Source organism: Myotis nattereri, assembly GCF_964212035.1.
Source record: "Myotis nattereri genome assembly, chromosome: 7".
Taxonomy (NCBI): Eukaryota; Metazoa; Chordata; class Mammalia; order Chiroptera; family Vespertilionidae; genus Myotis; species Myotis nattereri.
Window position 1 is genome coordinate 86,627,504 of NC_138082.1, and position 23,680 is coordinate 86,651,183.

At 53.5% G+C, this 23,680-nt stretch overlaps 1 protein-coding gene across 1 annotated transcript in view; it reads right to left on the reverse strand.

Moving 5' to 3' along the window:
* Positions 1-18,216: 18,216 nt before the first annotated feature.
* Positions 18,217-23,680, reverse strand: part of TFCP2L1 (transcription factor CP2 like 1) — a gene marked incomplete at its 5' end in the record, with an annotated part of 59,649 nt that continues 54,185 nt past the window's right edge. The window contains 2 exons of the mRNA XM_081096355.1: positions 18,217-19,566; positions 20,300-20,351. Coding sequence (XP_080952481.1) covers positions 19,520-19,566; positions 20,300-20,351 — 99 coding nt within the window. The 3' untranslated portion in view covers positions 18,217-19,519. The remainder of the gene's footprint in view (positions 19,567-20,299; positions 20,352-23,680) is intronic.

A 23,680-nucleotide genomic window follows, 5' to 3' on the forward strand; every position in this document is an offset into this window, starting at 1 on the left:
TGACTCTGGTGAGAGAAAGGCCTGGGCTTGAGGCAGAGCCTTGCTGAGGACATGGGCACCAGGGTTCCTCTCAGCCTGAATGGGCCCCAGTCACCAGGGTCCCCCTTATTGCTTCTTTTCTGGGGACCTCAGTTTCCCCAGCAAAAGCATTGAGAGGAGCTCAGAGTTGTCACGCCCTGCACGCCCCCTGGAATTCCTGGGTGTCCTTGGAGTCCTCTCAAAAGTTCATGGGCTCCTCCTACCCTATCCAGTCCCTTAGCAGGGCTCCTGGTTTGGTGCATTGCCACGTGTTGCTCCCTGTATTTATTTCTTTTTAAATGTATTTTTACTAGAGGCCTGTTGCAGGAATATTCCTGCAAGAATAGGGCTTTCTGCAGCTTTGCTCCCATCTCCGCCGCCCAGCTTGCTTCTCCACAGCTTTGCTCCCTTCTGCAGCACTTGGCTTCCTTCTACACTGTCTTCAGTCTTCGCTCCTTGCCTGCAAATGCAAATTAACTGCCATCTTTGTTGGGTTAATTTGCATACTTGCTCTGATTGACTGGTGTGTGTAGTGGAGGGATAGTCACTTTGCATGTTTCTCTTTTATTAGTGTAGATTTATTTCAGAAAGGAAGGGCGAGGGAGAGAGAGATAGAAACATCAATGATGAGAGAGAGTCATTGATTGGTTGCCTCCTGCACGCCCACACTGGGGATCGAGCCCTCAACTTGGGCATGTGCCCTTGACCGGAATCGAACCTGGGACCCTTCAGCCCACAGGCTGACGCTCTATCCACTGACCCAAACCAGCCAGGGCGTGTTGCTCCCTTTAACCAAGAGTTTTGGGAGCACGTGTGAAGATGCCTGGCTGGGCGATGCCTGGGGTCCTTGCAGTGTCGGCTCCAGGACTGTGTTACACGGGCTCTGGCTGGAACTTGGCCCCGGTGCCCCTGCCAGGTCACACTGGAGCAGTGCCCCACCCACATCTCCTCCCCCACCTTCAGGGCCAGAGACATCCCGACTGAAACAAGCCCAGTCCTCACAGTGGGCCCTGTGGGCGCCTGCCCAACCTGCCACCCCAGGCCCTGCCTTTGTTTTGTACACAAACACCCCCATTTGGGGGCATTGGGAACCTTCAGGCTAATCTTGTCTTTCCAACAACAATGCCCTTTTTTTCTTAAAGGCACCAGTGCACATTCGGGTGCAAGAGGCATATGGCAGCCATTGGAGGGGTCTGGAGGAGAGGACTACAGTCATTCTCTTAACTCTAGTGTCTTCCCACTACCTACATTGGAGGTCCCCCTGAGGGGCCCTAAAGATCAGCCCACTTTTGACCCCCCCCCCTTTTACTTTTTACCTTGTATCTCTATTAAGAGAGATTTAGCCCTAACCGGTTTGGCTCAGTGGATAGAGTGTCGGCCTGCAGACTGAAGGGTCCCAGGTTTGATTCCGGTCAAGGGTATGTACCTTGGTTGCAGGAACATCCCCAGTAGGGGGTGTGCAGGAGGCAGCTGAATCAATGTTTCTCTCTCATCGATGTTCCTAACTCTCTATCCCTCTCCCTTCCTCTCTGTAAAAAAAGCAATAAAATATATTTTTTAAAAAATAGAGAGAGAGCCCAAACCGGTTTGGCTCAGTGGATAGAGCGTCGGCCTGCAGACTGAAAGGTCCCAGGTTCAATTCCGGTCAAGGGCATGTACCTGGGTTGCGGGCATATCCCCAGTAGGAGATGTGTAGGAGGCAGCTGATCGATGTTTCTAACTATCTCTCTCCCTTCCTCTCTGTAAAAAATCAATAAAATATATTTTTTTTAAAAAAAAAAGAGAGCGAGAGAGAGATTTAAGTAGTGATTTAGTGCACAGACCTGAGCCAGAATAGCCAGGTTCAAATCCTGTCTTGGGCAAGTTGATGCACCCCTTCTGCCTCCTGCTTCCTAAAATGGGTTATGATGGGGCTTGGGCAGAGCTGCCTGGAGCACTGTATCTGCAAACTCCAGATGGAGTCCAGCAAAGGCTGGCAACATGTAGGTTGGCCATTTCTTTTTCCATTCACCTGGTGGGTTTTTAAATTTTATTTAGTAAACTAGAGGCCCGGTGCACAAAATTCCTGCACAGGGTGGGGGGTTGTGTCCCCCTCAGCCCAGCCTGCACCCTCTCCAATCTGAGACCTCTTGGGAGATGTCCGACCGCCAGTTTAGGCCCAATCCCACTAACCTCCCTGCTGGCCTGGTCACCACACACAGCTTGCTGTTCAGTAGTTTGGTTGTCCCTCATTAACCCCCCTGCGGCCTGGTCACCCCACACAGCCTGCTGTTCAGTCGTTTGGTCGTCCCTCACTAACTCCCTGCTGCCCTGGTCGTAGGCAGCCATCTTGTGAGGGCATGAGGATTAATTTGCAGGTTACCTCTTTATTATATAGGATTAGAGGCCTGGCCCATGAAAATTCATGCACTGGAGGGGGGTCCCTCAGCCCAGCCTGCCCCCTCTCACAGTCTGGGAGCCCTGAGGGGCGGGAGGTGACCCAGCAATCAGGGGTAGGTGACGCCCCATCACACCTCTGCTGCTGCCACTGCCGGCAGCGCAAACCTCAGCCCGCCCTGGTTACCTGAGCCTCGGGCAGCCCTGGACAGCTGGGCAGCCAAAATCTAAGGTTTGCCTGTGCCTCAGGCCGGCCCTGGGTGGCTGGGGGGCTGAGGGGACTGGGCACTGCCATCTTTGAGGGTGTGACAGTCAATTAGCATATTTCCTCCTTATTGGCTGTGGGTGCCACCATCTTTGTGTCAGCATGACAGTCAATTAGCATAGTCTCGCTTTATTAGATAGGATGCCATGGTGGCAGCAAATGCTGGGTCTACTGCATTTCCCAACTGAAAGGTGGAGTTTGGGGTACAGGCTTCTTCTCATGGGTTTTTATCTGAAGAAGATGAAGAATAAATTCGTGGACTAACAGATTTCTTTAATAAAATGTAGAAGTTTATTGGAAGCATACACAAACTCCATCAGGGCAGAGGTGTCCCCAAAGGGGACCCCCTGGGGAGGGGCCCCCAAATGGGAAAAGCCTACTCACTCGCTCTCTCTAACAGGAAAAATTAAAAAAGTCCTGCCTGTGTCCCTTTGTCTCCGGTTTATATATGCTGTAGTTCCTTGTTTGAACCTGACCCGTTCTAATTGGACCTTTCATTAATCTAGGACCCCGTGCTTTCCTCATTGCTTATTTGTTACATAGTATCAGTTTCAAAGGCTAAAGTGGTGCCCCTTCTTTCTCTCCCCTTATCTTGCAACATTCCTCAATTTTCTGTGAAAATGTTTCCTTCTTTCCATTATCCTGTGACTTTTCTTTATCCTCTGTGAATGCATTGTTAACATAAAAACATTCAGACCTGTAAAGAATTTTTGTGAAGAAAAAAAAAAAAAAGAATTTTTGTGAGTTTATTTGAGCCTAATTGTCGACAACTGCCAGGGAGCAGAATGCAACAGATTGGGATAATGCTCCAGAGAATGGCAGTTTTTTACCTATTTTTATACATTACAATCAAAGGGGGAGACGTGGGTGCGTTACATGAGATCCATTGCTGATAGGCTAGAGAGGCAGGAGAAGGCAAAGGGGGGAAACCTCTGGGATTGGATAAACAGTAAAATGATAGACACACACTTCCTTTGCATAGATGGGTGCAGGATAGTTAACAGTCATCAATGAACACGATAACAGTAACAATGAGGGAATTTGTGGCCTCTGTTCTGGCACCCAGAGCATTTGGTTGTGCCCTGAGGGGTCCGGGAAAAAGGGAAGTTACAAGTTACCCAGACATTTCAAGGGTGTGTTGTGTAGATGCAAGAAGACAATAGGCTCAGTTAAGGTAAAGACTGACCTTGTCAGGGAAGATACCGGCCTAGGAGGTGACTACTCACGATAAACTGCTTTTTAATTTAAAAAGTTTTAATTTCAGACCAAGAGTTTGTTGTGGTGACAAACTCTTAAGTCACCACAACAATGAAAAAGTGGCACCCAACGATGCCTTGGCACAGCTGGCTCACAGGGCCCTGGGGACCTCTCGTCCGGTGAAAAGGACAATGGGAGGCAATGTTGGGGGCTTACAGCCTCGCTCAGTATCTTACTTCCCCGTTCTAGCTGCCTTGGGCGGAGCCACAAAGCCCACCCGAGGGGCCGCCACAAGGAGATACATGTATCAACACCTCCCACATGGGCAGGGCAGGCTGGGTCAGAGTCCCCTGGACTAGCAGCGCCGCAATAAAGGTTTCCTTTCCCCATTCCTCTGGGGGCCGGCTGTCGCTTCTCCTGGGCCATTCACCACAACACTAGCGTCAGGTTAAATTCAGAGCCAGGAGGCCCTGCCATCAGGGCGGCAGGGCACAGGGAGCAGCAGCTTCCAGTGGACAATTCCATCACGGCTGGGGGGGCGGAGTCAGGTGGAGCCCACGGAACCCCTTGCAGAGCTCGGCCCCACCGCTGGGATGCTCTCACAGCCCAAAGGAAAAGGCAATTCTCCCTGAAGCTCACCGCCAGAGGGTGAGCAGGGGTTGGCCCAGAGATGCTGGCATGGCCCAGCGTGCCAGGCCCAAACGCTCTCACACCAGATTTCCAGATGGCCCGATGCAGACATTCTTCAATGCCCGTCAGCTCACGTGAGCACGGAGCTCACTAGCACGGTGCCATCTCCAGTACCTCCCCCCATCCCGGGCTCCCAGAGGCCACTGGGCAGGGGGTGCTGAGGCACCTCTGGAGAAGGGGCCCAGAGGAAGAGCTGCACCTGTGGGGACCGGGGCTTCCTGTCCCGGGCACACACCCAGAGGGCAGCACAGGGACACCTGCAGCTGTGGGGAAGATGCCCCCTCAGTGACCATGTGTGGGTCTGGGGGCCCCGGGGCCGGGCTCCGAAATGAAGACTTATCCAGCCAGCCCCTGACTCCCCGCTGCCCCCACCACCACTTTTGCTCTCACAGCAAATGGCAGGTGGGGACTCAAGTGCAGTGCTGGGCAGAGGAGGGGGTCCTGGCCCAGCCCTTTCACAGCCCCAAGGGCACAGTTGGGACGAGACTGACACAGGGAGGGGAGGATCATGGAGCGCAGATTGTGCCAAGGCTCACCACCCCGAGGCTGTGACCAACTGGAGGAGGGGACTCCCACAGCCTACCCTGACCGATCCTCCTGCCCAGCTGCAGCCGCACCGTACCCAGGATGCATTTGCCCTGCCGCCGCCCCTGCTCCCGCCACGCCCCCCCTGCCCCCCCCCCCTGCCTCAGAGCCCCAGGGCACGGTCCTTGGAGTCCATGGCAGTCCTTGGAGCTGAGGACTCTGCCCACGGCCAGCTGTGTGTCCTGGAACAGGCCACCCAGCCCTGAGCCTCAGCCTCCGCGTGGGCCGCGTGGAGACCAACGCCTGCTTCCACGGCGCTCCAAGCCCTGGGTGAGGCCATGAACGGCCGGCCGGGATGCAAACTCTTCCTCTAACCGTGCTCACTTCCAGGGGCCAGAGAATTAGACGAACAGCAAGACTCGCAGGAGGAAAGACAGGTTTATTCACCTGTGTATGCGGAAGTTCACAGAACAGTGTGGCCCCGGGAGGTGGTTAGGATTTGGGACTTAGCAATATGTACCATCTTAACAGGGGGAGTAGGGGAGAAGGGCAACCTGGGCAAACAGGATGCTTAGGGAATACAAGCAGCCCCTCGGAGAACAGAAGAGGTGAGTTTTGTGACAATGTCTGTTAGGTGATTACTTGTCCTGATGTCGCCTTCTCGCCTCTGGTGACAGGAGTCAGGCCCCTGGTTGCAAAGTTCCAGGGTTGAGCCTTTATTACAGTGAGTTCTGGTGGGAGGTTCTGTTTTCAGGAAGGAAGGAAGGAAGGAAGGAAGGAAGGAAGGAAGGAAGGAAGGGAGGGAGGGAGGGAGGGAGGGAGGGAGGGAGGGAGGGAGGAAGGAAGGAAGGAAGGAAGGAAGGAAGGAAGGAAGGAAGGAAGGGAGGGAGGGAGGAAGGGAGGTAAGTTAGCTAGCTGGTTTCTGTTCTCCTCTCCACTCTGATGTGTGGGGCCAGCCCCTTCTCCCACTCCATCTCCACTTTTCAGAGTATCAGGCATCCCAATAGCTCCTCTTGCCCAATAACCTCTCTCCAGATAGCTCCTTTCCCTTGTAATTGAGTTTAAATATTGATGGCCCGATCAAGGCAGGTTAATGTTCAACCCAGCAGAGCTCCGAAGCCTCCCAGCAAGAGAGGGGCGGGGGGAGGGGGGGGGGAGTTCTGAGGGAGGGCACAGCCTTCCTTGGGAATTGTGTTCGCCTGGGGGCTTGGGCTGGGGGCTGTCTGGTCCTGGTTCAGCCCTTGGCAGACCCAAGAACCCTCTGGAAACGGAGTCTCGGTGCCTGTGTCCATCCATGCCTGTGTCCGTCTGTGCCTGGGCACGGGAGCCCCAGCATCTGCTTCCCAAAGGGAGGGGGGGGGAGGGCGGGGGGAGGGCGGGGTGGGCCAGGCCCTGGGGAGTGCACATCGCTCTGGCCAGGGAAGGACATGGGAACCAACTCTCCAGTCGCTGTGCTGAGCGGGAGAGCAGCCCGCACACCCTCCTCCCTCCCGACTGCTTTGCTTGCCCTCAGCTCCCAGAGGCTGTCCTGACAGCTTCCCAGCCTGCAGGATGGAGGCCAGACAGCCCCCTCCACCCCCACTGGAGACTTCCACGTGGACTGTCCCAGTCCCTGGGAGCCGCTGCAGCGGACTTGCCAGGCCTGGCAGTGAGGACAGACAGCTGGTGGCCTCCGTGCGCCTGCTCTTAGGAAGCTTGCCCTGAAAGAGGATAGGAGGGTCCCACAGCTGCGGCTCCACCCCTCAGGGCGGCGAGGCCCCGACACATGGCTCTGACACATGGCTCTCGGCAGGTCTACAAAGCTCCCCCACACTGGGCACTACCTCGCTGCCCTGGCTGGCTGCCCGCAGGGCCACGCTACCCTCTGTAAGTAAGTGCACAGCATCCTGGCGCAGGCATGCACTGCAGGCCCGAGGGTGAGGCAAGCCGGGCACAGGGAAGGGAGCACCTGGGCCAGGCGCCAGCATGGAAGCTGAGCTTGGAACAAGGCACAGTCACCTTCTAGTCCGGGGTTCTCCAAGTGCGGTCCCTACACCAGCGGCATCAGCACCAGCTGGAACTTTCTAGAAATACAAATTCTCAGTCCCCAGCTCAGACCTACTGCATCAGAAACTCTTGAGGTGGTCGGGTGCAGTCTGAGGGCCACCCCATCCCTGCTGCCTGAACGGGGCGTCATGCGGAATTCACGCCGAAGGCTTCATTCCGCATCGCCTCGCACTGTGGCCACTCCTGCCTCAGGGGCTCACCTCCGCGCAGCTCTCCTGGGACTGACGGGAGGAACAGCTGCTGTATGAAAAATGTATGGTCTGGGAGGACCAAGCTTGGGCCCTGCTGGGGGCCTGCCCGCTGGGCCCTGAGCGCTCTGGGTACACCCTCGGGCTGGGTGTCCTGCTCCTGGACGCTCCCTTCGGGGCAGAGGCCACACAGGTGGTGGGGCAGCCAGCAGCCAAGCCCCAGCAAAAGGCAGGTAGAGGCAGCGCGGCTCCCCAGCTCCAGCCCCTAGCGGCTCAGCGGCCTCAACCAGCTCCCTTTTGGACCCAACCCCGTCTTGTCCTTTCTTAGTTTAAGGGCCTCCACTGCTGTTTTCCCCGCACTTAGAGGGCAAATGCAAACGCCCCTCCCCGCCATGGTCTGAGACCCCGTGTCACTGTGTCAAACTGCAGGGTATCGCCTGCTGCTGGGCCAGAAAGTCAGCTTGGCAGGTCAGGGCCTGCATCTCTCAAGGACACACGAGTGGGAGTCATTGAAGCACAGCTCTGTGAAACGCTTGTTAACATGTGTTTAACAGTGAACAGACTCACTTTGTTATCTGACCCAACACCCCGCTGTCCACTCCCACCTCCATTCCCCACCCTCCATGTCCCTCTCCTTTGGATCCTGTAAAACACTGAGCTATCTTCCAGCTCTGAGCCCAGCCAAGCTCACTGCTGCACGTGCACACTGCCATCGCAGCCTCACAATGGCAAGGCAGATGGGAGTCCTACTTCACAGGTGAGAAGACAGTGGTTGGGGAGGTTGGCTTGCTCTAAATCCATTGGGATCAGGATTCCAACCTAAGACTCGGCGCCTCACCCCTGTGCACCTGGCACCTCACCCTTTGCTCTTCTCATGGGACCTGGGCATGCTGTGGGGAGGGGGATTCACTGGGCTCGTGAGGACAGGGAGAACATGGCGGGAGACACAGGAGCCCTGGGCACAGCACATACGCTTGCCTGACGTGGAGCACTGGGGCAGATGCTTGGAAAATGTATGGTCTGGGAGGAAGGTTTCTGAGCAGAGCCAAGAGGTCCACGGTCCCCAGGAGAACACAGCTGGTTTAGGGAGGCCGTGGGTGGCTCGTGAGACTGCAGCCTCGGCCTTAGAGGATGACAAGGGCCAGGGGTGGTGGCACTGCACATGTGCCCACCCCAGGGTTCAGCGCGGCTCTCCCATGACCAAACTTCCAAGACCGGAGGACTCCCATAAGAATGGCTCCCATTGGAGACGGAGACAGCTAGCCAGCCAGACTGAGTCTTGGCAAGGATGTGGAGAAACCGGATGTTTGTGCACCACTGGCGGGAATGGAAATGGGGCAGCCGCTGTGGAGAACAGCATTAGCGTCTGACCCAGCAACCCCACCTCTGGGTGTACACCCAAGAGAAGGCAGAGACCCCACAGAGATTTGTAGACCACACTCACATCATCATTCACAGTAGCCAAAAGAAGCAACCCAAGTGTTCATGAGCGAATTAATAAAATGTGGTATCCTAATAATAGACAAACATGGTAATTAACCATACCTCCACTAAGCTTCCCATTGGCTAATCAGCAGGATATGCAAATTAACTGCCAACAAAGATGGCGGCCAGCAGCCACGAAGCTGAAGCGAACATGAGGCTTGGTTGCTCCAGTGATGGAGGAAGCCAAGGTTCTCCGCCTGCCGCGGCCCAGCTCTGAGGTCCGGAAGCAACAATGTTTCAATTATAGAAGCTAAACAAACCCCAGATACCTGCTTTCAGCTGGCAGCAGGCTCAGAGCTTAGAGCAGGCCAGTGATGGCAACAGAATTTCAATTATAGAAGCAAAACAAACCCAGATACCTGCTTTCAGCCAGCAACCGCCTCAGAGCTGGAGCCAGCTCTCAGCTCCAGTGACAGCTATAGAAGGTAAATAAATCCCAGAATAAAAAAAAAAAAAAAGAATAAAAAAGAGGCTGGGAGCTTCAGTCGCCCACAAGCCTGAAAATGGCCCTCAACCCCTCACCCAGGCTGGCCAGGCACCCCAGTGGGGACCCCCACCCTGAAGGGGGTGTGACCAGTTGCAAACAGCCATCAGCCCCTCATCCAGGTTGGCCAGGCACCCAAGTGGGAGCCCAACCCTGATCAGGACACCCTTCAGGGCAAACCAGCCGGCCCCCACCCGTGCACCAGGCCTCTATCTTATATAGTAAAAGGGTAATATGCAAACTGATCCTAAGAGCAGAAAGACTGGGAATGATTGGTCACTATGACACACACTGACCACCAGTGGGCAGATGCTCAATGCAGGAGCTGCCCTCTGGTGGTCAGTGTGCTCTCATATGGGAGGAGCTCTGCTCAGCCACAAGCCAGGCTGATGGCTGGCAGCACAGCGGTGGTGGCGGGAGCCTCTCCTGCCTCCTCAGCAGCGCTAAGGATGTCCGACTGCAGTTTAGGTCTGCTCCCCGCTGGCAAGTGGACATTCCCCGAGGACTGCCGGGCTGCCAGAGGGACGTCTGATTGCCATCTTAGGCCCAATCCCCCGGGGAGTGGGCCTAAGCCAGCAAGTGGTCACCCCTGAGGGGTCCCAGACTGCGAAAGGGCACAGGCCGGGCTGAGGGACCCCCTACCCCGAGTGCACAAATTTTTATGCACCGGGCCTCTAGTCTAATATAATAGAGGAATACGCAAATTAGCTGGGGCGCCATAATGTCACGACTGATCTACAAGCAGTGGAGAGGTACAGGAGGGTGGGGCAGTGAGCTATGAGCAGCGGAGAGCTACCGGCGGCAGTGGGCAGGGTGGCCAGCTGAGGCGAGCGGCAGCGAGCTACTTGCGTACGCGGGGCTACTAGTATAGAGATAACAGAGAATCTTTCAGCCTTAAAAAAGGGAGGAAATTCTGACATGTGCATCACTACGGATGACCCGAGGACGTTACGCTAAGTGAAAGAGGCCAGTCACAAACGGACAGACACTGTGACGAGTCCACTTGGCGAGGCACCGAGCGTGCCCCCCTCACAGGCGGACGAGAGCTGGGGGAGGGCGAGCGCTAGGGCAGGGGTGGGCAAACTTTTTGACCCGAGGGCCACAATGGGTTCTTAAACTGGACCGGAGGGCCGGAACAAAAGCATGGATGGAGAGTTTGTGTGAACTAATATAAATTCAAAGTAAACATCATTACATAAAAGGGTACGGTCTTTTATTTCAATAGTTTTATTCATTTCAAACGGGCCGGATCCGGCCCACGGGCCGTAGTTTGCCCACGGCTGAGCTAGGGCGTAGTGGGGACAGAGCTCTGGTTGGGGAAGATGAGTTCTGAAGATGGATGGTGCTGACGTTGGAGAACAATGTGCATGTACTTGAGATGCCTAAAAATGGTCACGATGGTAAACTTCATGCTCTATGTATTTTACCTTTTTTTTTTTTTTTTTAAATAAAAAGCCTGGAGGTCAGGAGGTCTGAGCCACAGTTTCTTACGATTTTATTTGCACTATGACCCGAGCACAGATCCCACATTCAGGCTCCTCGTCGCACGATGGAACAGAGACAGGTGCACATGGGCTGTATTTCAGGCACAAAACCATGAGGCCGTGTGACAACGTGTCTTGATGCCACCTCTCTCCATAACCACCACTCCCAGGGCCCTCCCAGGGCCTACCACCCCAAGAGACTCCCACCACCTTTAGAAAGTCACCCAACGGGAAAAAGGTGGGGAAGTTGCATTTTAAGAAAGAAATCACTTTAAATACAGGAACATCAGAGAACACAGTGACCAAGTGTTTACCCACCCAGGGAAGGGCCGGGGAAGGCACACAAAACAGCCCCTTCTCCTCCTCCGCCTGTAACAAGCCCCACCGTCTGCCCACCATAGCCCCAGCCCAACAATGGAGTCCCTCCGCAAGCAAGCAAGCACGCCCTCTAGATGCGGGTCTGGACTCCGCGGCCGCTCCTCCTTGGTGGCCACCAGCAGCTGCAGGACCCAGAGCTCCTATTTTTCTGTCTTCATCTCCTCCCCTGGAAAACCAGGCCCTGGGGCCTCCAGCTCTGTGGGGAGGATCAAGTGAAAGGACGGCAAAAGCACCGATCACAGAACCCAAACCACGGAGGCCCGGCAGCCTCAGCTGCTGCTGCTGGTGTGGGTGTGGGTGTGGGTGTAATGGAGAACTGGACGCGTCCGGCCGGCTGTCAAGAGGGAAGCGAGGGTCCAAGGCTGGCCGAGCCCAGGGAGGGGGCACTGCCCCAGCCGAGAGTTGGACAGCAGCACGTGGGAGTCGCCCAAGGAGGCTGGCATTTGGCTCCCTCCGGTTTCCCAAGGGCAGAGCCGGGAACCTGGTCCATGAGCCCTCCTGGAGGGCGGGCGGAGGCAGCCCCTCTCAATCACGAGGAGGAGGCCGCCGCCAGTGGTTCCCTTTGTAGGAGGAAGAACAGCAGGACGCGTGAGGAGGCATCGTGAGTTCCCGGAGAGGCCAGAGGTCCACGGTCCCCAAGGTGCCAGCTGGAAGTGAAGGTCGGCTGCACCCTCCGTGAACAGGAAAGTTCCAGAGCCCTCCGGTCAGGAGGCACCACCCCGCGTGGCTTGGCGACCTGCTAACACCAGCACAGAAGCCTTCCCCTCCAGGGCCCACCAACGCCCGCTGGCACCTGGACCGGGATGCACAGGCGCACCAGGCCTGCAGGAAGCGGGGGAAGGGCTCGGACACGTCCCGCCAGGCTGGGTGGACCCCACCAGGGCGAGGGCTCGCGGCCACGGCAGGGCACCCAATGCAGGGAGACCCCAGGCCTTGCAGCTGAATGCTTCTCTCGCTTCAGAGATTAAAACAAAGTACTTTTTATTATTTAAGAAAAGTCTTACTTTCTGGATTTTTAAAAAAAATAATCCAGTGGGATAGATAGTAATGAAAGACTAGCTCATGGTTAGCAAACTTTTTCTGTGAAGGGTTAGACAGTTAATATTTTCAGCTTTAAGGGCCAAGAAGCATATCAATATTATGTCAGCATAACATATGCATAACCCATGGACACAGACAACAGGGTGGTGAAGGCCTGGGGCAGTGGGGGCGGGGCGGGCTGAGGGGGTCAATGGGGGACAGGGGGACATATGTAATACTTTCAACAATAAAGAACTATGAAAAAATTACATAAGATAAAAAAATATTAGGTCAGCATAGGAGAAAGTGAATTCCACATTTCTTAAATGAAATTCAAATTTAGTGATGGAGTACTTTTTGTAATATAGGTCTACTAATGAGAAGATGGAATTTTTGAAGGGGTGCAAGGTAGTATTTCACTTAATTGGGCTTGAAGAGAGCTCATTATCACCCAGCAGCTCACTCCCAGGCAGAGAACTGGGCTGGGGTGCAGCAGGCCAGCCCCTGAAGGGTGGGCGCCCATGGATCCACCTCCTGGAGTGGGCTCCCGGGACCAATGCTGGATGCCGGGGTGAATTATGTGGCTTTCTCTTGGATGAAGGTTTGAGAGCTTTTCTATGACAAAAGGCTTCCCGTCCCAGCTGGCTCCCTGCAGCCCAGGGCCTGGGGCTCTGAGGACGAAGGGTGAGGATGCTCCCACAGCCCCTTCAGAGAGGGGGCTCCACGGCCCGTTCGGAGAGGGCCGGTTTGGCTGCCTGAATGGTCAGGCCGAGCCACAGGCAGTGACCACCCTCGGAGCTGCTTCCTGGGGGCACCCCCTCTAGGTCTCCACATGGAGGGGTGGGGGCAGGCCCAGCCGGAGTCACTGGCAGGAGAGCCACCACTCAGAGCTGCTGCCTTCCTCCTCCTGGCGCCCTCATCACCCACAGGGCCTGGACGAAGGCCCACGGCAGCCTCTCAGAGGCCTGGCGCGCTCCCTGGGCGCCCCTGGCAGGTCCCTGGAAGGAGGCCCGGTGACCTGACCAGCACTTCATTGCCCCAGGCCCCCCGAGGGCATCATGGCAACACCCACATCTCCAGGCCAGGGTCATCTCAAAGGCCCTCCTGTCCTCTTGGCACCGGGTAAAGGGACGGGGGCTGGGAGGTGATCAGAAAGGACGTACAAGCATTTGCTGCCAGTGCCCGACTGCTCCACACCCAGAGTAGGAAACCAGGAGGACAACGGACGGGCAGCTGTGTGGACACAGGCTCCCTGGGCCTTGCTCTCGGGGCCCTGTCGCCCAGCACTGCCCCCTCCCCAGGAAAGCTGGACTGGGGTGTGGACTCCCCCAGGTCGGGCAACTTTACCTTAACCAGCTTCAGCGAGAGCCCACACCAGGAATGCCACCTGAGATGCAAAGGAGCAGCAGCAACCAGCCAGCCATGCCGAGGGTCACTCTAGTCTAGCCTGACACGGAGCGGGGAGAGCGATGCGCTGCTTGCAGAACCCCTGGACCGGAGCTGCCGAGCAGCCGACCCTGTCCTGCTCTGGCCGCTCTACGTGCTGCAGGGGCCAGCCCACCCGTAAGCCAGACTGATTCTCAAAGGCACGACCGAGACCAGTGCCTCCCATGGAGGCGCAGGCAGCCTCTCGGAGCAGCAGCCTGAGCGGAGCAGGGGCAGGGGCCGTGTACAGCAGAACGCCGCGCCCTCCCACCACCTGCTCGCGATGCGACTCCGAGGGAGGGAAGACGGGAGAGGCCCACTGCCCCTCCCGTCACCACGTGACCGAGCCCTCATTTTAAGGGGTGCACACTGAGACCCAGAGAGGCAGAGACTCATAGAAGGCGGGCAGTTTGGGGCCTAGGACCCCTGACTTGGTCCCCTGTCCTTCCCACCTCTCTCCACCTCACCCATCCCCTCTCGTCAGCTGCTTTCCCACCTCCTCGGAGACTCGTTCTTCCGCCCTCTGCTCCGCTGACAGCAGCAAGAGGCTTTTCCATGTTTTCCACCAACTCCTTAACGACTTTCTGACCTGCGGTGACAGGCCGGCCTGCAGCCACCTGGACTGGACACTGACACACACCTCAGCCAGCTCCAATCTCCCCGTGAGGCCCCGAACCTAGAGCAGCGGCTCTCCCCAGGGGCCGGGGCGGCCTGCGGGTCGCCAGGGCAATGCCTGCCCTTTGCGTAGGCCCAGGCCTGGGCTTCAGATTCCGCCGTCCTGCTTTTCCCAAGGGCACGAAGCCCCTTCGCCCAGCAAACCCTGCCGCTCCCCCTCGAACGCCTCTGCGTCTTTAAGGTGCAACCTGGGAAACTGCCTCACAAACAGAGGCTTGCTCGGTCCTGAGAAGCCACGGCCTGACAGTCAAGAGCATGGCTTGGGGTCTGGGTTCAAGTTAGTGGCCAGAGAGCAGGACTCTCTCCCTCAGGGGTCACCTTTCAAAACTGCCCCTGCCCAGCAGGAGCCTCTGCCTAGGACGCGTGGGGCCCTGGGAGGCTCCGCCCAGCGGGCCCAGGGCTGGACCGGAGCTCACAGGAAAGACAGTGCCCAAGCGTTTTACTTCATAAACTAAAAATAAAACTGACAGCTTTGGCTCATCTGACTGATGGAAGGGACAAGCTGCTGAATGAGGTGGCTAAAGTGTCCGATGCCACGCCACTATCATATTCTTTTTGGTATTTCTTATTTCCTACTTGTTTGTGAGCCACAAGATTTAGCTATAACCATTAGGAGCACAGACAGCAGTGGGCATTTCACAGAATGAAAGATTCTACTAACAGCACACTTAAGGTAATAGATCTTTATTAGGCCTTCCTTTGGAATTAAGAAATAAAAAATATTAGCCTGCCATCTTTTAGGATTAAAATTTAGCCTGCCGTCGCTTGGCCTGGGTAGGAACACCACTCAGGCAGTGGCTGACGCCACCTTGAACGGCTGGAAGTCAGAAGACCAAAGGTCTAGTCTGGTTCTGTGTAAACGTAGGCAAGTTATTCCACTTCTATGTGACTCAGTTTCCTCAAAAAAAAAAAAAAAAGACTGGCACTGACCTTTCCCGGGAACAGTGTGTAATGTTAGAATATGCTCCAAGACTACAGAACATCAGACAGTGATCTGACCCGGTGTTGTTGAGACAGGACAAGGAGGAGACAGCAGAAAGAGAACACAAAGCCAGTTGCAGAAGAGAAAAGGTGAGCTTTCCAATGACAACCTCACATCCTTAAAAAAAAAAAAGGATCAGGTGCGAACCAGGGACCTTAGCAGGAGTGCCATGGCAATGAGTCCCGGGAATTCTAGCAGCCTTTTCTACAACTGGTGCTGGACAACTGGACAGACACCCGCAAAAGAACAAAGTTAGGCCCCTACCCCACGCCGTCTGCAGGCATCCCTCGGAGGCACTGTGGGTTTGGCTCCAGGCCACTGCAAGAAAGCTGGTATCATAAGAAAGCAAGTCATAGGAGTTTTGCTGGCAGAGGGTCTTGCCTTCAATTTGTAAAAAATATAACATCTGCCCTAACCGGTTTGGCTCAGTGGATAGAGCGTCAGCCTGCGGACTCAAGGGTCCCAAGTTCGATTCCGGTCAAGGGCATGTACCTTGGTTGCGGACACATCCCCAGTAGGGGGTGTGCAGGAGGCAGCTGATCGATGTTTCTCTCTCATCGATGTTTCTAACTCTCTATCCCTCTCCCTTCCTCTCTGTAAAAAATCAATAAAATATATTTAAAAGAAAAAGATCTTCTGATTAAAAAAAAAAGTAACATCTGTGAAGTGCACCCAAACTAGCTACACTTGCACAAAAACTAGCTCAAAATGAATCAAAGATCATTGTGAAAACTAAACAATAAGACTTCTTAGAAGGAAATATAAACATAAATCTCCTTGACCTTGGGTTAGGCAATGGTTTCTTAAATTTGACACCAAAAGCACAAACAATGAAAGAACAAATGGTCAGGCCTGGCCAGGTAGTTCAGCTGCTGTCCTGACACGCCAAGGTGGCAGGCTCGGTCCCCGATCAGGCACATACAAGAACCAATAAATGCATAAATTAAGTGGAGCAACGAATCACTGTCCCCCCCCCCATTCTTTTCTCTTTAAAATCAATTTTTTAAAAAAGAAAAGAAAAAATGGGTAGTCTTGCATTTCATCAAATTGAAAGAACAACATCAAGGAAGTGAAGACAACCCACAGGATGGGAGAAATGTTTCCAAATCATCTATCTGATAAAGGACCTGTATCTAGAATATGCAAAGCACTCATATAACTCAATAATAAAAAGACAAATAAGCCAATTAAAAAACGGGCAAAGGATAAACATTTCTCCAAAGATATACAAATCGCCAATAAGCACATGAAAAAAAAACGCTCAACATCATTAGCCATCAGGGAAATGAAATCAAAACCACAATGAGATCACTTCACACCCACTAGGATGCTCTCATCAAAAAGACACAGGCAATAGCAAGTGTGTGGAGAAAGCAGAACCCTCACCCACCGCTGACAGGAAAACGCTGAGCTGCTCTGGAAAACAGTCCAGCAGTTACTCAGAAAGCTAAACATAGTTACTACATCGCCCAGCAACTCAACTCTGATGTATATTCCCAAGAAAAATAAAAACGTGTGTACATAAAACTTGTACAAGTATGTTTATAGCAGCATTTTTCATAACAGCCAAAAAGTAGAAACAACTCAAATGTCCATCAAGTGATAAACGGATAAACAAAATGCAGTCTATCCACTGGATGAACTATGACTCAGCTAACAAAAGGACTGAAGTACTGATACACGTTCAATATGGATGACCCTAGAAAGCAATAGGCTAAGTCGAAGAAGCTCGTCACAAAAGACCACAAATTGTCTGATTCCATCTACGTAGAAAATGCCCCAAATAGGCGAAGCTCGATAAAAAGTAGACGCTGCCCAGGACCAGGGGAGGTGGGAGAAAAGTGGGAACGTGACTGCTAAAGGTACAGGGCTTCTTTGGGGGGAGGGTATGAAAATGTTCTAAAACTGATTACGGTCATTCTGTGAACTTACCAAAAACCATTTAATTGTACACTGTAAGTGGGTAAACGGTATGGTCAGTGAATTGTGTCTCAATAAAGCTGTTATTGGCTCCTTCTTCCCCCCAAAAAGGAAAGGGAAGCAGGAACCTGTCTTTCCGCTATAGGAGTACCACACCTGCTGTGCCAACATGATTACTACATCATCCCATTCTCTCTCCAAGTGCCCTGGCTGGCAGATAAATGTGCGTCACCCCCGTCACTGTGTTATCAGGAGCTGGCTGTGCCCCCTGGCCTTCAGTTTCCCCATCTGTAAACCGGGCTCCCCCCAGTTCTGGCCACCTCTGACCCAGCACTATATCCCAAAAGCTCCACTCTAGAAGCTGTAAAATCCCGCTCAGTCGGCCGTAGGTGCATCATGCTTTGGAAGATGAATCTAAATTAGCAAAGAGTTGAAGCCCTGGGCCAGCATTAATTACTGGATCCCAGGAAACAGAGGCAAGACAAAGAGGAATTCCTTAGTGCACCAGTTACTGACATTCAAATTTCCTCCGACGCCACTAAGAAAGGTGATCCAATCACAGCAACGAGGGGGAAACGCTCTAACCACAGGCCCTACAAATGAAAAAAGATCAGCATTTCCTGTGAGGGGCCCTCACAGAAAACACGATATCCTTAGGGAACATGCCAGGTTTGGCAGCAGGCAGCCGAGTCTTCTCTAAATGGGATTTGGTGAGGCACTCAAGAGGGCTAGGTATTGTGACGGCCAAGGTCACCTGATCACATAATGGGATGATCATGTCCTAGTCCCGTGGTTGGCAAACTGCATGCGGCTCTCTGGCTCCTTGAGTGTGGCTCTTCCACAAAATATCGGCTCTTCCACAAAATACTGACTTCTGTGCATAGGCCACGAAGTTTCAATCGCACTGTAGGTGCATGCGTGCACGTGGTATTTTGTGGAAGAGCCACACCGAAGGGGCCAAAGAGCCACATGTGGCTCGCGAGCCACAGTTTGCCAACCACTGTCCTAGTCCTCCTCACCCATGACTGCTCAGAAATAACATCACGCCACAGGAACTCAACAGGAGTTATTTTGTTCTCATCCCTTTTACACTGGTGAGAATGAGCCTAAAAATAGCCTTTCTACCCACTCCCCACCCTCCCGGGCCTTGGTCTGTGTGGCAGGTCCCACATGCATACGTGGTGTCCACCCACCTACGCAGAGAGGTGCCCCATCTCAGGGCTTTGTGATAGCAGATCCTTAGGAACAAGGTAAAGTGAAAGAAGGCACGGAGTAAACCCCACTCCCATCAATCCACCAAGAGCAGGACAGGCAGCTGCTCACCAGGACCTTCAAGAACGGAAATGAACACGAAGACAGATGATGGTGGCAAATCACCCTTATCTAGTCAGCAGTCCTGGCCATGGAGCCAGTTACCAGAGAAGAAGGCGAAGGTTGGGACAGAGCTTTGCCTGGAGGCAGGGGAGTGGTCAGAAGGAACCAACACATTGGCACCAAGACAGCCATGAACTAGTCTCCAACTAAGAGAGCAAGGCGTTTCCGACCAGACGCCCCCCGCTCACCGCTGTCGGCCTCTTTAGAGAGGCAGGCGTGGGGAAAGGACCAAGGGACCATTCAAAAGCTGGAGGCCAAGAGCAAGGGAGAGAGGAGTCGGCGGGGATCTGCATGCAGAGGTCTGTGTGGGTTTCTGCCGGTGGGATCTGCATGCAGAGGTCTGTGTGGGTTTCTGCCGGTGGGATCTGCATGCAGAGGTCTGTGTGGGTGTCTGCTGGCTGCCGGTGGGATCTGCATGCAGAGGTCTGTGTGGGTGTCTGCTGGCTGCCGGTGGGATCTGCATGCAGAGGTCTGTGTGGGTTTCTGCTGGCTGCCGGTGGGATCTGCATGCAGAGGTCTGTGTGGGTTTCTGCCGGTGGGATCTGCATGCAGAGGTCTGTGTGGGTGTCTGCTGGCTGCCGGTGGGATCTGCATGCAGAGGTCTGTGTGGGTTTCTGGTGGCTGCCGGTGGGATCTGCATGCAGAGGTCTGTGTGGGTTTCTGCTGGCTGCCGGTGGGATCTGCATGCAGAGGTCTGTGTGGGTTTCTGGTGGCTGCCGGTGGGATCTGCATGCAGAGGTCTGTGTGGGTTTCTGCTGGCTGCCGGTGGGATCTGCATGCAGAGGTCTGTGTGGGTTTCTGCCGGTGGGATCTGCATGCAGAGGTCTGTGTGGGTGTCTGCTGGCTGCCGGTGTGCAGCTTTCTTAGATCAGCAAGGTCCCTTCTAGCCACAGCTGGCCAGGGAGGCTGCAGCTTCCGATGGTGAATTCCTACATCCAAGGGGGTCGATGGGGCTGGGAGGCGGAGGCGGCTGCCGCTCTCTGCTGCTCAGAGGCCACATTTCAGGATGATGTGGTAGCCATCGCTGCTTTCCGCTGCAAGAGGGAAACACTGGGCATTTTTCAGGAAGAAAGGCACAGCGCCCTGGCATGGGGGAGTCACGGGTGGCATGGAATAGGGCGCCACGGAAGCCCCATCACGAATGTTGGCGAGACCACAAAATCAGGCTGCACTGACAGAAGCAGGTACCTCCACACATGCCTTCCCATCTGACAACGGACCTTCCCACCTCAGCTCCGGGCCAAGGACCAAAAGACCCACATCCAAGGAGGCTCTGCACACACTGTTTCTAGGTGAACGGCCTCAGGGCCGTCACGAAGCAGCATCATTCTGATGGACTCCACACACACACTGCCTTTCCTTCTGGCCCATGAGCTCGACTCCTTCCTCAGGAGGGCCCTTCATACCCCGCCCCCCGTGTCCCCAACCCACCAGACCCAGCTGCCGTGTTCCATGCTCACTTTTCCTAGAGCCTGAGGTTTAGAAAAACTCAAACGCATCTTCTGTCCACCTGACACTGAGTCTGTGGGGAACACACTGTCTGGCCAGGACTTCCCTTTCAGAAGGGACTCTGGGGCCAGTCTCACGGATCCTCACCCACCAGGGCAGGCTTCCCGGGAAGTTTGTGCTTCTCCTTCCCCGAGGATGCCCCCAGGTAACATCCTCTACAGGGGACAGTGCGCAGGCAGCCCCACTTTCTCAGCATGTTACCCTGGGGGTGCAGCCATCATACTTCAACTAAGCGAAAACAGCTGGTGGGGGCTTTACCTTTTAAAGTGCTGAGGACAAAACAGGATTCATCCTGGAAATTCTGCACCATCTGAAAGGCAAGAGAGAGACCATGTTCCTTCAACCATGAGCTCAATAGGAAAGCCTCAGGGGTAGGAGCCCAGAGCCCGGACTACATTTTTGCTCGCTTTTGTTTTGCTGTTTCCCAGTTACTGGGTCTTCCAGCCCCATCACAGACACAATACAGGAGCCTGTATGTATATAGTAGCAAAAGATAAAAAAAAAAAAATAGTGTGCTTTAAGAACCTGGGTAATTAGCTGGTTCTGATTGTGAGTCCTAGGAGAGCCAAGTACAGGAGTGGGCAACAAACAGTAGGTTTATAGTTTTGAGTCCGTGAAACACATCTATAATAATAAAGGGTAATATGCTAATGAGACCGGACGTCATTCCAGATATCCTTCCTGACGAAGCTGGGGCCAGCAGCCAGGGGAAGGAAGGCCTACTCATGCACGAATTTTCGTGCATCGGGTCTCAGTCCTATATAATAAAAGCCTAATATGCTAACGATATGCTAAGGGCACTCAATTGCTCGCTATGACGTGCACTGACCACCAGGGGGCAGGCACTCTGACCGGTAGGTTAGCTTGCTGCTGAGGTCCAGCCGATCAGGACTTAGTGAGATGGGCTGGACACACCTTGGAGCCCTCCCACGGTCCCTCCCCAGCTGTCCAACCTCCCGCGTCCCTCCCCAGCCCTGATCGTGCACCAGGCCTCTAGTAGTTAATAAAGCTACTGTAATAATCATAACCTGCATGTTTTTTTTCCATAATGTGAATGAAAAAGGAGCCCCCTGCTAACCTGACAAGCTGAGGGAGGCCTGCGTGAGGCCTTACAAACTCAGACTTGAAGTGACCGCAGAGGACGGTCTGAAATGAAAACTTCCCAACTGCAAGAGGTCATGGCGGGCATCATGCCCTAGGCTGGCACTGCTCCCTGACAAAGGCCAGTCTTCACCTTACCTGAGCCTGTCTGCTGTCTAGTTTTGCATCTAGGATAACATACCTGATAACATGCCTTTGGAATGTCAACATAATTTCCTCTTTTCCGGGGCCCTCAAAGCACAGCCTCCCCAGAGCAGAGACCACAGATCCCCTCATTGTCATTGCTATTGTGTTAGTTGTTGACTGTTCATTACCTTATACCCACCAATGTAAAAGAAGTGTCTATTCCTTTTACTTTTCACCCAATCCCAGAGATTTCTCTGCTTTGTCTTCTCCCACCTCCCTAATCGATCACCAATGAACTTCATGTAACCCTCTTACACCTTCTCCTTTGACTGTAATGTATAAAATAAAGGTGCAGAGGAGGACCAAGATGGCAGCGTAGGTAAAGGCCAGCACTCGCCACCTCCCACAACCACATCAAAATTACAATTAAAATACAGAACACCATCATTCAGAACAGCCTGAAGGCTGGCTGAATGGCAGCTCTACAACTAGAGACGTAAAGAAGAAAGCACATCGAAGCTGAGAGGAGGGATGGAAGCACGGAGGCACAGAAAGGGCTGGGCCAACACCCATGTGTAGTCTTTTTCTAACTGGGAGAGATATCATGGCTGTGGAGGCCTCCTGTGAGGAGCAAGGGGTCCCAGCCACACACCAGCCCCCCAGCCCAGAGTTCCAGTGCTGGGAAGAGCAGACCCCATAACTTCAGGCTGTAAAAGCCAGTGGGGATTGTGGCTGAGTGACATGGAGGCGGTTGGAGTGCCAGGGAGTTCTTCTTAAAGGGCCAGCACATGGACTTACCCAAACTCCATCCCTCTGGGCTCCAACACTGGAGTGGCGGCTTGAAAGGAACGTGAGACATTAGGGAAGGAACTGGATTGTCTGGCATCGGGGCAAGAACCTGGGGGTGGCTTTCTTCCAGATGGGGGCACTCACGAGGGTCATTGTTCCTATGCTGGGACCTCCCCTATCCCAGAGCTGACTGACAGCCATCATCTTGGCTCACAGGGAAAATTTCCATAAGCTTGGTTCACACTGTTTGCTCCATCCTGATGATTCCCTGAGACCACACCCCATCCAATTTGGAGCCCCACTGATGCTGTTTGCATTGGCTTTTCCATATATATGGCCTGTCCAGGTTCAGGCTTCAGACTTTCCTACAATCTCTTAAACAAGAAGCAGCTGACATCAATAAGAGAATTAAGACCCAGCACTAGCACCAGCCTGCCTTGCTTCACAGTTGGGTGCACTTGGTCACTTCCAAGCCCAACACAAGTAGTAACCATCTGCAGATCTCTCTGCAGCTCCTGCCCCAGGCAGTGGCTGACTTTGCAACTCCTGGGAGGCCTCAGAGCCAGTGCACCACGTGGACAGCTTCAGATCATACCAGATCACAACTCTACACATTCACAAGTGACACACTCAAGGGGAAGTCACAATGCGCACCAAAACCCCACTGAAGCAAGTCCCACTCCATAGAGGTGTCTCTTGCACAGCAGCTCTTTCACTGTAGTTGCCACTGGTCCTTACAGCCAATTGGCGTGGGGGTCAAGTACTCCCAGTGACACCAACAGCAATCAAAGCTCAACTACAACAAGACAGTGTACATAGCCCACACGAGGGCACACCTAGAGTGCCCAGCTGAGAAGACTGGGGAGGTGGAGCCACTGGGGCCTACAGAACACCTATTCCACAAGGTCACTCTACCAACTCCAGGAGACACAGCAGCTCTACCTAATACATAGAAACAAACACAGGAAGCAGCCAAAATGTGGAGACTAAGAAACATGTCACAAACCAAAGAAATGGAAGCAAGCAAACTACTGGATACAGAGTTCACAACAATGGTTATAAGGTTGTTTAAGGATCTTAATGAGCGCTTCAAGGGAATTAATGGGAGCTTCACGGGACTTACTGAGAATTTCAAAGACATGAAAAAGGACCAGTGAGAAATTCAGCATACATTTACTGAAATAAAGAATAATTTACAGGAATGCAGTAGTATAGGATTCTGAGAATCAAATCAACGATTTGGAATATGAGGAAGGAAAAACACCCAATCAGAAGAGCAAAAAGAATAAAGAATCCAAAAATATGAAAATAGTATAAGGAGCCTCTGGGACAATGTCAAGCATAACAACATTAGCATAATGGGGATGCCAGAAGAAAAGATAGAGCAAGATATTGAAAACTTATTTGAAGAAATAATGACAGAAAACTTCCCTACCTGGTGAAGGAAACAGACTTACAAGTCCAGGAAGCACAGAGAACCCCAAACAAGAGGAATCCAAAGAAACTCACACCCAGACACATCATAATTAAAATGCCAAGAAACAATCTTAAAAGCAGCAAGAGAAAAGCAATTAGTTACCTACAAGGGGGCGCCTGTACGACTGTCAGCTGATTTCTCAACAG